The sequence below is a fragment of the Solanum tuberosum genome, unplaced genomic scaffold, assembly GCF_000226075.1.
Source record: "Solanum tuberosum cultivar DM 1-3 516 R44 unplaced genomic scaffold, SolTub_3.0 scf00086, whole genome shotgun sequence".
Taxonomy (NCBI): domain Eukaryota; kingdom Viridiplantae; phylum Streptophyta; class Magnoliopsida; order Solanales; family Solanaceae; genus Solanum; species Solanum tuberosum.
In genome coordinates, this window is record NW_006239010.1 from 1,568,066 (window position 1) to 1,583,174 (window position 15,109).

Genomic DNA, 15,109 nt, shown 5'->3' on the forward strand with positions numbered 1-15,109 from the left:
ATTCTAAAGGAACAAATTATATCTAAAAGCAAAAGAAATTAAGGCACAAGTTATTGCCTTAGTGGTCCAAATTATGCCCCAAGATATAACTTATGTGGCACAAATTATGTCATACAACTTAAAATTTATTACTACAAGTTATGCATTAAATAAAAGTTCTCTAAAAGTGTTGCATGCGAATCAAATATTACAAAACTTTATGACTCAAGGCATACATTCTCTAACAAAAATCTTCCTTGTGAAATTAATCCGCCTAGCAAATTTAAGTCATAATTAAGGATACTTTGATCTACAAATTTTCATTAAATAAACACTAAAACACAAATTAAATACTACCCCAAAAAATAGGGACAATCAGTGCAAAAACATAGGCCTCTCTTTCCCATGCCAGACAGAAAAAGATCTTGGGCCTAAAGCCCTAAGTGTTTTTTTTGTTGTATAAATTATAGGAACCACATATTATAAGTACTAACTAACATCCTATCCCTTTTAGTTTTCTATTTACCAAAAAACCCTTAAAAATGATGTTTGCGGGATACATAGCGTTGTGCACGGGATACATTAGGTTTGATACATTCCACATAGCGGGATATATAGCGTTGTGCACGGGATACATGCGGGATACATAGCGTTGTGCACGGGATACATAATGTTTGATACATTCCACATAGCGGGATACATTAGGTTTGATACATTTCACATAGCGGGATACATAGCGTTGTGCACGGGATACATTAGGTTTGATACATTTCACATAGCGGGATACATAGCGTTGTGCACGGGATACATTAGGTTTGATACATTTCACATAGCGGGATACATAGCGTTGTGCACGGGATACATTAGGTTTGATACATTTCACATAGCGGGATACATAGCGTTGTGCACGGGATACATAATGTTTGATACATTCCACATAGCGGGATATATAGCGTTGTGCACGGGATACATAGCGTTTGATACATTCCACATAACGGGATACATAGCGTTGTACACAGGATACATGCGGGATACATACATAAATAAGGGATTTTTGAAAATTTTGAAATAAGTAGGGATAAATGGATATTAAGGTAAGTAAAGGAGTGTAGTTAAGTAATTTGTCCTTTTTTTGGGAAAATTTTCAAAACAACAATATTTTAACATTTAATAGGACCTTATAGCCACACTTTCAATATTTATTAAAAATGTCAATATTTTAGTGTGTTATATTGTTGATTTATGTATTTTTTTTCATTTGATTAATTTGAAAAAATACAATTAGTTAATAACAAAATGGAAAAAATCAGGGGAAATAATATTTCAAATAAGGTAATTTTTAAATTTAAATCAACAAAATTACCATAATTACTAAACTTATGGGTATTTTAAATAATTTTTAGAACTTATGGTATAAATCATATTTTTTGAAATAGTCAAATATTTTCGGGAGGATTTGGGGCCAAACACATGGTGAAACTTAACCAAAAAACTTCACCCAAATATGATTTGCCTAGAATATTTGAGAGCATGGGGCCAAACGCTAGCTTGGAGAGTTGATTAATTTTCTTATATGTTTTTTTTAAAGTATTTTAAATTGTTAATTATTGTGATTTATGGTATATGTTACATAATTTTTAAATAATATATGTTATTCCATTTGTTCCAATTTATGTTGCATCCATAGAATTTCAAGAATCAACCAATTTTTTATATCTTCTTAAAAATATTTTAAAGTTTTTAAATTTATAGTACTAATTTTCAAATATATACTAGAATATTTTAAATTTTTTATTATTTTAATTTTCATGTAATTTTAAAATATATAACGTACTGTTAAGAGTTGTGTGCTTGTACAATCTTAGTAGATATCAAAATATTTTAAGTTGTTAATTATTGTAATTTATACTAGTATTTTTTATGTAATTTTTAAAAATACAATATAATGTTTTAAGTTGTGAATTATTAAGATTATAGCATTTTTTACATATTTTTTAAATATAAAACAAATTAAAAAAGAAAGTAAGACAAATAAATTAAGCAAGCAAGAATACTCAATTTTTTTGAGTGGGAGACCCACTTTGGGCTTGTGTGCCTCCTAGGCTCTTATATATATTTTGGGAAATTGGGCTTAAAGCCCAAAGATTTTACTTACCTACGTGCATCTTTTTTTGGTAAAACTTACCCAAGTGTTGACTAGATTTTCAGTCCTAAATTAAAATGAAGAAAAAAGAAATTATGGTAAACTAATTATATAATTTCTAAAAATAGTCATATTTCATAGATTTTGAAATTTTGGAGTATTAGTGTGAAATGATTAATTTGAAAATCCTCCACTATAAATAAGACCACCCAATGAGGTCTTTTCATTCACCACACAAAAATTATATTTTTCATTCTTACAAAGAAAATAAATGGCTATCAAATTCAACCCCGTCCTTGTGACTCTCTTTGTGGTGGCTGCCACCATTCTCTTCCATATCTCCGACGCAAGAAGCGTTCGGAGAGAGGCTTTGGCGGGGGATTGGGAGCCCATAACCAATATAACGGAGGAGGTGACAAAGATAGGAAAATTTGCGGTGGATGAACACAACAAAGAGGCCAAAAAAACATTAGAGTTCCAAAAAGTAATAAAAGGAGAAAATCAAGTTGTTGAGGGAATAAATTATCGATTGGTCATCGAGGCCAAGGACGGTGAGTCTACGCATAACTACTTGGCTGTGGTGTGGGATAAGCCTGATAAATCTAAGAGTCTCACTTCCTTTAAACAATTACTAGAAGCGTAGCACACAAATGTATTTTTAGTTTTTTACCTAAGATTCATTGATAAATTAAAAATGTTAGATCTGAATGGACGAAGTGTATTATCTTCTAAAGAAATTTAATGTGATTTATAGAATTTAATGAAATGAATCTTCAATTAATATGGGTATGTTTTGCATGATGATTTATTTTATTTGATGGTGTATGATTAATTTATAAGGTTAGCATTATTTATTTATTTTTGCTTGTTGCCTTTTTTTTTTTTTTGATGTTTGTATACATATATGTATGTACCTATCAATTCATCAAGCAACAACACATCTTAATTTCTTACTAACAATAATTTACTGTCGGGATTTCTATATTAAGCTATTCAAGTTTATTTCAATCCAATAATAAATTATTTGTCTTCTAAAGTTTTTTTTAAAGAATTTTATAAATGTCGTTCTAATCCTATAAGTTTCATAAAACTTTGATTTCTTGAACTTCTATTTAGAGGGAGTCTATTCTATAATAAATATATTAGTCACTTGTCACAAAGGAATATGATATACCTTTAATTAGATGTTTCGAGTTCTAGACTTGAGAATTTTAAAAAAATTCTAATACAATTATTTTTTTCTATATAAGTTTTACACAACATGACTCTGAATTAGTGGGGATAATGCATATATTTGAATACCAGATGATTAAATAAATAAAAAATTGTGTAGAAGTGCAAAATGTAGCCTTTTCATGTGTTGAATATGAGGGAAACAAGTTCTTTATTTCTAAAGAGATGAAAATATAATATTTGGGTTAGTTAATGATATAATTTTCTTAAAAAAACATAGATTTTTATAAAATTGGAGTACTAGGGTTAAAGGGCAAAATCGGAAATTTAAGTCCCTTGACAAGTGTGGATTTTCTACTATAAATAAGTCCACCCAATGAAGTCTTTTAATTGTCATAACATAAATATTTTCCATTCCTTTTCTTTTTACATAGAGAAAAAAATGGCCATCAAATTCAATCACATCCTTGGGGCTCTCTTTGTGGTGGTTGCCACCGTTCTCCTCCGTGTCTCCGACGCACATGGCGGTCGAAAAGAGGCTATTGTAGGCGGTTGGAATCCCATAACCAACTTAACTAACCCTGAGGTCGTGGAGATAGGAAAATTTGCAGTTGATGAGCACAACAAAGAGGCGAAGACAAAATTGAAGTTTCAAGAAATAACAGAAGGAGAAAGCCAAGTTGTTGCCGGAATTAATTATCGACTAGTCATCTCTGCCAAAGACAGTGACTCACCACATAACTACTTAGCAGAAGTGTGGGACAAGCCATGGGAAAAATTTAGGAACCTTACTTCCTTTGTAGAATGTAGCCTAGAAAATGGAGAACAACAATGTATGCTTACTTAATTTAGTTGATAATAAAGTTATATTTGAACGAAGTATTTACTCTTCGAAAGAAATTTAATATATGTAATTTTTAGAAGCTAATGAAATGAATTTTTAATTTGTATGAGTATGTTTTGCAAGCAATAATCATTTAATGAACATGTACAATGCATGTTTTGTGATCACTTGATAAGGTTATCATTTCTTTAGGCTTTTTTCCTATTTCCCTTTTGAAATTTGCATATGTATGTGGATTTACACTTATCAATTAATTAATTAACTACATCTTAATCTTCTATCAATAGTAGATTGTTATATGAATCCTTATATATATGACCATATAAACTTCTTTGAGGAATGAGTCAGATCGAGTCATTTCTCAAGAACCATAGTTAAAAAGCACATTATTTAAATTTATGAGCAAATTATTTGTCTTTTAAGATTTTTTTAGGGGTTTTATAAATTTCATACTAATCCTATAAGGTTTACAAAAAAATTGATTTTCTTGGACTTTTTTTTCGAAACGGTTTCTCCTCTATTTTGATATTATGTGGTTGTCTCGTATGAATATGTTATAATGGAGTGAACCCCTTTATTTTTAAATCAGGAGTCATGATAAATTTAGACTTTGGAATTAAAGAAATTTCTAGTATAAATCGTTCTCTTCTGAATAAATCCAAACACAACGTAAATATAAATTAATCGAGAAAATAAATTTCAAATGCTAAATAAAAAATTGATAAATTTGTCATGAAGTGCAAAATAGGCTTGTCATGTGTGTTGAATAGGAGGGCAAAAGGACATTATAGCATCACGAGAATTGTTGTGTTCATTCTCTTTTAGGATTCCTTTATTAATGGCAACACTACTTTAATTTTTAAAGAAAATCTTCTTCTTGAATTAAAATCTTTTTCTTGTAGTAGACTTTTTAAATTCAATTTCTTGAATTAAAATTTGCAAATTAATGTGCCAAAATTCTAAGTTATCTTTCATTGGCGAGTGTTCTTATTTTGTTTTTTTTTCACTCTTAGAAATATAAGTTTTTCAACTTCGAAATCAATGAAAAATTTATATAATAAAATAAGAGTTTTTCATTGAACTAGCTTATCGAAAAAACTCATAGTGGAAACATATTTTTACTCAAATAATGAGAAGCTTCCTATTTTTTCGTGTGAAAACACTATAATTTTTTCTTTTCTCGCCAATTTAATTAAAATATCTGTGAAGATAACCACCAAACAGTTTCAGAGGAAACTGTCAATGTGGAAATGATGGTTTGTTAGTAGTGTTGACTCTGTTATATATGTCCTTAATTTTTCTAATATAAGACATAAGTTATACCTAGAAACTTTATGATATGCCTTTCTAACGTTGAGGGCATATAACTATCGAACGATAATTAATCATCCAATTATCAATTTATCGCACAAAAAATTATAAAATTAACTTTTGTAATGGAAAAATAACTAAACTATATTTATACATCATAGAAAGAAAGAAAAAAAGGGACAAAAATGCTATACCTGGTTCTAAAAACACAAGTAGAGTTCCATTTTAGCAACTAACCTTGCACAAATAACGTGACACCGTTTTAAAAAGCAAAGTAAATTAAAATCCCCATTTTGTGGTCAACTTTTTATTTTTTTTAAAATATATGCCATATGGTAAATACCTCGGATATTAAGTAAAACATGTAAATAATATGTTACCTTATACAAAAAAAAAAAAAAAAATTTAGCTAAGAACTCCATCATTAATTTGTTGATAAATTACTTGTAGCTAACAATTTTTTTAAATAATTTATTGCCAATCCATTATTAAATAGGATGAACAAATCGATTTCACTGTTTAACAATAGAATTTATCTGACGTTAATTTTTATTTTTTACTGATAACTTATGTATGAATTATGATAGCTCATTATATACCATGTTGATGTATAGTAATTGATTATGAACCTTATTTTTTGCTTAGTAGATAACATATACTTGTGGATGAAAATGATAATTTGATAAATAAATTGAGATGCGTATAAATTGAATTGAATATAAGTGGTTATATAAAAAATACTTTGCGTAGGAAAGAAGTTATACAAAATTCATGAGAGAGTGATAACTTTGGCATCTAATTCCTATTTTAAAACTTTTATTAATAACAATTTACAACCAAAGATTCCTCCACCTTCTAATATTCCTCTCATATTTTTCCAATTGAATTATCTGTCCTTTATACTCCAAATATTCTAAATCCTAGGATTAAAATGACATATTGACAAATTTGCTGACGAATAATTGCATTTTTGTTCTGTCATATGCTACGCTAACGCAATAATAATAAACATATTTAGTGTAATTATATAAGTTATTGTTTTTGAACTTTGATCCCTACTTGAAGGAGGTGGAAAAAGAAAATCCTTACTTGAAGGTAAAAAATTCAAAACTTTGAGAGTGTACATCTAGACACTTTAGCTTAGTCTCAACTGATAACTAAATACGTCAATTCATTCTCATTGTCTTCCTTAGACATTCGATGCTGACAACAACACAACAACAACATATCTAGTGAAATTCCACAAATGGAGTTTAGAGAATAGAGTGTACGCATGGTTTACCATTATTTTGTGAATGTATAGAGACTGTTTTCACAAGACATTTGATGCTGGTGTGCCATATAAATTTTTAAAGTGTTTAGATGATTATTTTATAAGGTGTTAAGATATACATACTCAAAATTAAAATAATTACTTGACATTAAACCTAAACCTGACATTGTAATTTCCCAAAAAACTATATTTGCACAATTTTTAAATATTAGACCTTAAAAGAGAAGAAGTTACATTTGCCTAATCAACTTGTCTATTTTCCAATCCATCACTCAACAAAATATATTATTGAAGATGGCTCAAAATGGTGAGTCCCCATTGCTCTATTCTTCAAACAACTCACATTCACACATTAATTTTAGAATTGTTTATGTATCACCATCTAAATTGTTTTTTTTTTTTTTTGAATTTTAGGTTCACTAGAAGAATTCTTGGCTGTTGCAGTTGATGCAGCTAAAAGAGCTGGAGAGGTTAATTTAATCTAAATTAAACTATGCCCAATTGATTTTTGTTTTTGTTTTCCTAAAAAAAAGTTTCAATTTTTTATTGTTCCTTTATCACATTTTTAAAGTTTTAATTTTTACTCTGTTTTCTTGATTTTGATTTTCTCATTTTTTGTGGTGTTTTGCAGATAATCCGCAAAGGATTTCATGAGACTAAGCATGTGGTGCACAAAGGCCAGGTATTTTTTTAAAAAATTTCTGTAATTTGATTATTTGTGCTTCATGTGATTACCAAACTAGTATTGTAGTATTGTTGTTGTTACTGTTTTCATTTATGTATTATCTTTTTTAAAGTGCTTCGAGATGCTTTACTTGAGCTGAGGTTCTATTGGAAATAGTGGTGAAACTAGGAATTTTGTTAAGGGTGTTCAAATCTTTAGTATATATCTTTAAAGATTTTTTTTTAATCTATATGTACATAATATTATATCTATATACATAATATAATTTTTCGATGAATGGTGTTCGAGTGACCACCCATGGATCAATGTAGTTACGCCAATGATAAATCATGGACTCGGTATCTTTATGAGATAGGAGTAAGGTGTGTGTATACTCTAAGCCTCCAGACTCCACTTGTGGGATTACACGAGGTATGTTGTTGTTGTTATATATGATGATTTGTATTTTGGGTAGTATAGGCTATAATGAAAGTGTTTGTGATATATTTGAGTACTAAAAGCGATAACAATGTTTACGTATTGGTTGAAGCAAGTAATTTAGAGTTAGAATTGTGATATTTGTGAAGGAAAATGACTTCTGCATATCAAAGATTTAAACTTTATGGGTTCGTGTCCGAAATTCCACTTGTCTATTTGATGTATTGAGTTCAAAATCTATTTGTTGTACATATACAGTAGTGATGAACTCATAACTTCTATATTACATTTGTCCTGTTGTTATAACTTAGAGAAGTCATTGTTCCCTTTTTGTTGAAAATATTTTTCTAGATGACAACACTTCGGAAAATTCAAGTCATTGGTAAGTGATACCATCAAGAAAGCATGTTTTCCCGGACAATATTATCGATCATATAGGAAAAACTTAAAAAGTCAAGTTAACAAGACATTATAGTAGGAGGATTGTGTTTTTAGGCTTTGATTTACCCTTTTACTGAATGTAGGTGGATTTGGTCACGGAGACCGACAAGGCATGTGAAGATCTCATATTCAATCATCTCACGCAACATTTTCCAAGTCACAAGGTTAACTTTCACCGATAGTGTTTTAACTTATAGAGCTCCGTTAACTGCACTATTTGGAAAGTTCCAGTCATTCTGTTTCTCATTCTTTACTGTAATATACCTTCACTTTAGTTCATAGGTGAAGAAACAGCGGCTGCTACTGGAGAGTTTGAGTTAACTGATGAACCGACTTGGATAGTTGATCCGGTTGATGGCACAACTAATTTTGTGCATGGGTAAAAGCATAAGTTATTTATTCTGTGACAAGCTACTTTATATTGTATTATTGTTAGCTGAGCCTCTTGAGCCATTTGTTGGCACTATGTGATTGTTGTAGGTTTCCGTCTGTCTGTGTCTCGATTGGTCTCACAATTGGGAAGATTCCAACAGTTGGCGTTGTCTACGACCCAATTATCGACGAGGTGAGATATGTAGTGCTCCCAAACAGTAATAATGAGCAGCAAGTAGTAATTAATTTTTTTTCCTATGGATTGAATCAGCTAGCATTTCTTTCTTTTTTTCTTTACTTTGTGGGCGGAATGTAGTAAAAGAGGTTGATTTTGACATGTAGCTTTTCACTGGAATTGACGGGAAAGGTGCGTTTCTTAATGGGAAGCCTATCAAAGGTATGTCACATATCAAACGCGGTGTACCTGTTATTGCATTGTATATTTTACACAATCACTAATGCTTTGATATGTACAGTATCTTCGCAGTCTGAACTTGTGAAGTCCCTCCTTGGCACAGAGGTAATTCACCGTCTCTATTGTTGCTTTATAATTTGATCTCAGCAAGGATCATTTAGTTCATGAATGGCAATGAAACACAACCTACTTCTGCAATTTGATTATTCTGTTGTCATGATGAAATTTTAAGTAACCGTTTTCAAGACTACTGTCCAACTCCAAGTGTGTGAACTTCTGGCTAGTTTCCATAAACTCGGAAGTAGCATATAATTACAGTTTAAGTGAAGGCACTGTTCAAAGTTCCCGGTAACAGTAACTTGTGTTCTGGTTGTTATTTTAGAATAGCTTTGTTAGAGTTGTTGGAGTCCCTGTTTGAGCTCCTGGTCCATGCTCCAGTTGGGTCTGAGCGTGCAGGTGGGTGTTAGAGTGGATTAGATCAATCCCACGTCGGTTGGGGAGTGGACTTAGGCAATCCTCCCCTCTTGAGCTAGCTTTGTGGGGTTGAGTTAGGCTCAGGTGCTATATCTTTACAAGCTTCAAATCATTTTGACCAAATTTGGTCATTGGTTCTGACTTCTATAAAGATGGAATTACAACGAACCTGCCAATCTACTAAACTTTTAATCCTGCTTCGTTTGATTTGGAATTATGAAACAGAACCGTTTTGTGGGAAAGAAAATTGTTTGGTCTCCATAATCAGCTTAAAAAGTCTCTTCTCATGGCTAGATTCATATGGTTATAGATTTAAAGAGAAATAGGATCATAATTTGGTGATGTACATAAGATTTAATAACGATAATCTATAGTAGATCAAATCTGAAAATAGATGCACCGATATGCTGATTCTTCACATTTGCTGTCCTGTTGGTTGTTTACCTCTTTGATATACTTATAATCTACTTAGATTTTATTTTACTCGAGCAGGTTGGAACTACGCGGGATAACTTGACTGTAGAAGCTACAACGAGGAGAATCAATAACCTGCTTTTCAAGGTAGGCATCCAAAGTTCAGTAACAACGTTTTTAGACACAATAAAATTAGCTTGAATGTTATATTACAGGTTAGATCCCTCCGAATGTGTGGTTCGTGTGCACTTGATCTCTGTTGGGTGGCATGTGGAAGGCTTGAACTCTTCTATTTAATTGGATTTGGAGGCCCTTGGTAAGATGATTTCTCCTATCTGATTGCCTACAATATGTTGCTGACTGAATGTATCTACTTACAGGGACGTGGCTGGTGGCGCTGTAATTGTGAAGGAAGCTGGAGGCGTCCTGTTTGATCCGTGAGTAACACATACTTTTCTTATAATGAAAAGGGACAAGATGAAGTTTCCATGTGTTTGATCCGCAACTAGTATTAACGTAAATAGGCAATTGCTTTATAGTTGGAATTGTGTTGATTGTGATTTATCTACGTAGATTAGGCAGTTTCTTAGTTTTAATTAGTTGAATTAGAGATAGTATCCCAAGTTGGAGGATTACGGATTACCTAAGACGTCGTTATATAGTAAAATATACATTATTATGGATTCTATATCTCTTCTTGCCTCGAAAAATGAAGGTTTCTTGAATCAAATAATTAACTAAACTCTTGAAAATTTATTGCAAGACCAATCGTTTAATAAGTGTTTAAGTGAAGCAGAGGTGGATCCGGAATTTGAGTTTATGGATTATGAATTCTGGAAAAGACAGCGTATTTGGTTCTGGATAAATTATTTATACATGTTAAGTGAATTTCTTAACACTATACAAGGTTTTTTGCCAAAGCTACTAGCTTTTGCCGAATCTGTAGCTAGAACTGTAGCTCCGCTCCTAAAGTGAAGGAACAATAAGAAAAATCCAGCATTTGTTTTATGAAAATAGTTTCAAGTATTTACTTCACACTAAAAGAATAGCCATTGATGTGTAGTTGTGTTTCTTTTGCATCAGATCTGGTTCGGAATTTGACATCACATCACAACGTGTAGCTGCCACGAACCCTCATCTCAAGGAAGCGTTTATCGAGGCCTTGCAGCTATCCGAATGAGTATCATAGGAGTGGAAAGCGGACACTTCAGAAACAGTTAAGTTCTTTCATTATTGAACCTGATAAAGCTCCATCTTGTGGATGTGAGCATATTAGGCCAAGAAAATTTACTACTTGTCCTGCATTACAAGTTCCATTATCGCTAGCTGAGATATTGCTACTGATTTTCTTTTAGTAGCTACTGTAATCTTGCTATATGGTCTAAGAAACTTTGTGTAAAGCTCATGTGTGACCTACAAAAATGTCTTCTTGTTTTGTTTGCAAGAAGCTGACATTAATATTAGAACATATCTTGCCAATCTTTTGCCTTCCTATGAACTTTAGTTTTGATCTTTAGTGGTAAGAGCACGGTGTGAGATGTGTGAATTAGGCACACATCACGGGTTTGAACTCTGCCATAGACAAAATGTCTGGTGTTACGTGGAAAAGGGTAAACGGGCAGGCCCAATATATATCCACTGAGTTTTGAACCGTGCGCCAATGGCATTGGCCCTCGATATTTCTCAGTAAAAAGTGGTTGGACTATATTTTCCTGGTCGAGTCCCTCGTTTTATAACAGGAAGATGTTGTATATAGGATATCTACATTCTTGTATCTACTGAATAAACATAATCCTTCCATGGTTGTAACCATGATCTCTGTTGGGCTTAAATGACTCAAATATATTCTTAACAAGGTGTATTGTTCGCTTTTGGTCTACGGTTTTCCCAAAAAGACATGATTTATTGAGTTTTTCATATCATGCATTGGAGTAGTTCGAGTTGGGACCCAGAGTTATCGAGAAAAAGTCCCATCCTTCGGTATCATGATTGGGTCGATCAGGTCAGATCAACAACCAATGGTTTGTTCAATGCTGACATTTGAGGATACCTTATTGTCCTTATTTATGGACATGTAGCAAACAAGAAGTCGTGCAAGCAAGCGAAGTGGAATCCATTAGAATAGAAAAAAATATTTCAGCTTGAGCATTATAACAATAAAGCTAGGAGGGTTGGCATGAAAGTGAGGTCTTGTCAAAAATCAATTGCCAACTTTAGAAATTCAACAAAGCAATTTTATGTGTTACCTCAGCCACTAGTTCTCCCCAAATAGCACAGTCCATTGATGGTCATCCTAGTTTATTAGTTATGTTTGTTGGGGAATACTAGTGGTTTATTAGCACATAATCTTGCAAAAAAAAATGGACTTTTAAAGAACTAAGGAAATAATATAAGGATTTAATGAGGTTCGACCAAAGAAACAATATAGGAAATCACAATTGCAAACCCATTAAGTTAGCTCATGAGGAGAGTATTGTACGTGGTCATATATAGAGTCTAAATTTCAACATTCTAATTCAATCTCAAAAGCTAGTTCATGAGGAGATCAATATTGTCCACGGTCATATAAAGAGTCTAAATTTTCCTCATCCCACTATTTGTGGGGCTTAACATCCAGTCTCATGTCTATGGCTGAACATCTGGAGCATGAACAATTTAATGCAAGGGTCTAACATAGGCAAACCATAATTTGGGATATGACTGACTCTGATACCATGTCAAATGGACCTTAAACCTAGCTCACTTCCCAAATCTAGCTCATGAAGGAAGAATTTTCAAGACCATGTAAACGATCCAAATTCTCTTTATCTTGTCAATGTGAGACTCAACGGAGTTTGAAATGAGTCCGCACAGCCATACTCTAATCGCACTAGGATCGTGCTACCTTCTATACTTATTCCATGATTGTGCAACTCTCACAAGTTCTCCCGTAATCACAGTCACACTCTAACCACGAACTATCAATAGGTCCGATCGTGAGCCTTTTTTTCTCCGAATCTTAGGCCTATCGTCTATCAACTTTCGCAACCATCACATATTCCCATTTTACCCTCCAATTTTGGATGCACTGCAAACTTTTCTTGATCGAATCGCAATTCGAATCAACCAAAATTCAATGCATAAAGTCAACATATGCCATATCTAGTCTAGTTTAGAACCATAGGTTCCCTATTTGGTTGTCAAAAAATGCATATTTCCTACTAGTCGGTAGTGAGATGACAAAAAATGCATCTAATATTTTAGCTAATAAATTTAATTTAATTTGACATTTTCAATATACAAGTGACAACAAAAAAAGGGAATATTCATTCGTTTCATTTTGTTGGTCATAGTTTAACTCATCGCTAATTTTTATTTTATTAAAAAAACAGAGAGATAAATTTATAAACGTGTGCTCTAAAACATGTTATAATACTTTAGTGGTTAATTATAACTATAACTACGGTCCTAAACAAGTTGAGTTCAACTATATATATTAAATATGTCGTGTTAATATAAAAGTTCCTCACTATGAAAATAAAAAATATATATCATTTAAAAAAAAAAAACTAATTAGAGAAAAAAATAATCTTAAACTATAATGCATTTGGAGAATGAAATTTCACCTAACAAGAAAGTGAACAGTTGATATATGGCAGAAGCACCAGAATTCCGATTTTGGTGGATCCCAAATTATTCTGTGGCGGAGCCAGAAATTTATATAAACAACTTATAGTTGGGAATTTGAATTTATCATCTAAAGCAGCATTTGAACTACTTTTTCTACTACATTTAATTTTTTAATAATTTCAAGAAAATTTAATAGCTTATATAAAATCAAGAAAATTATTGATAGATTTTATTTTTATTATGATGATATTTGACGTAGCACATTGAATCTTCAATTAACTATTCACGAATTTACCAAATTATCTATCACTATGGTATTTATGACCATTGTGTAATGCTAATTTTGCAATGTAATTACTCAATATTGAGGGTAATATTGTTCTAAAAGTTGTTTTAAAAGGATAAAAATTACATATTTTTGTTAATAAAAGGTTCAATTTACTTATTCATCGTATATTACAAAATTTAAAATTAATCCATAATTGAGGAACTAAAATGCTAATTACATCCTCTTCAAAATGATGGGATGATTAACATGTAACTTATGAGAGAACGTAGTCGAGATGAGGATGAGAAGGAGTGTGTTTATCTCCAAGAACCAATTTGAATTTATGTGAGGGCAATCGGCTATAGTCTCATCTATCTTGTGAAGAGATTGTTGGAGCAATATAGGGACAGTAATAGAGACTCTCGTATGATATTCATTGATCCAACAAAGGCATATAAATAAGTCCCTAGGGAGGTCCTTTGAAGATGCATGGAGTTTAAAGGTGTATGTGTGGCTTACATAAGGATTACTAAGGACATGTACGATGGAGCCTAAACTTGGGTTGGTTAGATCAATATTGTTGTATGGGGCAGAGTGCTAGTCAATAAAAAAATATCATTATCCAGAAGATGAAGGTTTTAAAGATGAAGATGTGGATGAGTGAGCATGCTAGCAACTAATGATATGATTAAGAATGAAATTATACGGGGTAAAATAGTTGTAGCCTGAGTTATGAGAGATAGAGGTAGGCTGAAGAAGAACTTGGAGAAGGTGGTTATAGGCAGAACATGTCATAACTTCAGTCGATTGAAGACCTGACCCTTGATATAAATGTTTGAAGATCAAGAATTAGAGTAAAGAGTTAGTAAATTAATAGCCGAATTTTATCACTTGTTGTGAGGGGCTAGCCCCTTCTTCACGCATTTTCTTACTGTTCAATGTGTATTACTACTATTTGTTGCTTTAGTTATTTTGTATCTTGCTATTTTACCGTCTTATTTTCTTACTATCCCACATCAATTTTTTTTATTTTAAGTCAAGGATCTAATATGTGTTGTTGTTGGGTTATCATGTAAACTTCAACCCAATGCACAAAGTAATTGATCTAATTATTATAGTTAGTGCTAATATTATTGCCAATAAACAAATATTAAAATTTCATAGTACACAAATTAACGCGTGTGGCATGTTACTAATCATGTGATTTACAAGTACATTCGACAAAATATACCTTAACACACTTTTGATAATTTTCATGTACTAGAAAAGGACAAACATAATCTTTTTAATT

General features: G+C 31.9%; 3 protein-coding genes across 4 annotated transcripts; all 3 read left to right on the top strand.

Annotated features, from left to right (window-relative positions):
- Positions 1–2,393: 2,393 nt before the first annotated feature.
- On the top strand, positions 2,394–2,765 carry LOC107060495 (cysteine proteinase inhibitor 1-like). The gene has a single exon (XM_015308465.1). It carries the CDS (start codon positions 2,394–2,396, stop codon positions 2,763–2,765), a length of 372 nt encoding a protein of 123 aa, XP_015163951.1.
- A 937-nt stretch (positions 2,766–3,702) lies between these two features.
- Positions 3,703–4,210, top strand: LOC102585811 (cysteine proteinase inhibitor 5-like). The gene has a single exon (XM_006346748.2). It carries the CDS (start codon positions 3,738–3,740, stop codon positions 4,140–4,142), a length of 405 nt encoding a protein of 134 aa, XP_006346810.1. The 5' UTR covers positions 3,703–3,737; the 3' UTR covers positions 4,143–4,210.
- Positions 4,211–6,930: 2,720 nt separating this feature from the next.
- LOC102601710 (inositol monophosphatase 1) lies at positions 6,931–11,420 on the top strand. 2 transcript variants are annotated; one of them, XM_006346716.2, is made up of 12 exons: positions 6,931–7,030; positions 7,138–7,193; positions 7,355–7,405; positions 8,350–8,430; positions 8,542–8,645; positions 8,747–8,831; positions 8,981–9,035; positions 9,115–9,158; positions 10,020–10,088; positions 10,157–10,257; positions 10,322–10,378; positions 11,025–11,420. In XM_006346716.2, exons 1-12 carry the CDS (start codon positions 7,018–7,020, stop codon positions 11,119–11,121), a joined length of 813 nt encoding a protein of 270 aa, XP_006346778.2. In that variant the 5' UTR covers positions 6,931–7,017; the 3' UTR covers positions 11,122–11,420. The 2 variants fall into 2 exon arrangements, with proteins under 2 accessions (XP_006346778.2, XP_015163994.1); XM_015308508.1 differs by lacking the exons at positions 6,931–7,030; positions 7,138–7,193; positions 7,355–7,405 and adding an exon at positions 7,628–7,819.
- Positions 11,421–15,109: the final 3,689 nt, after the last annotated feature.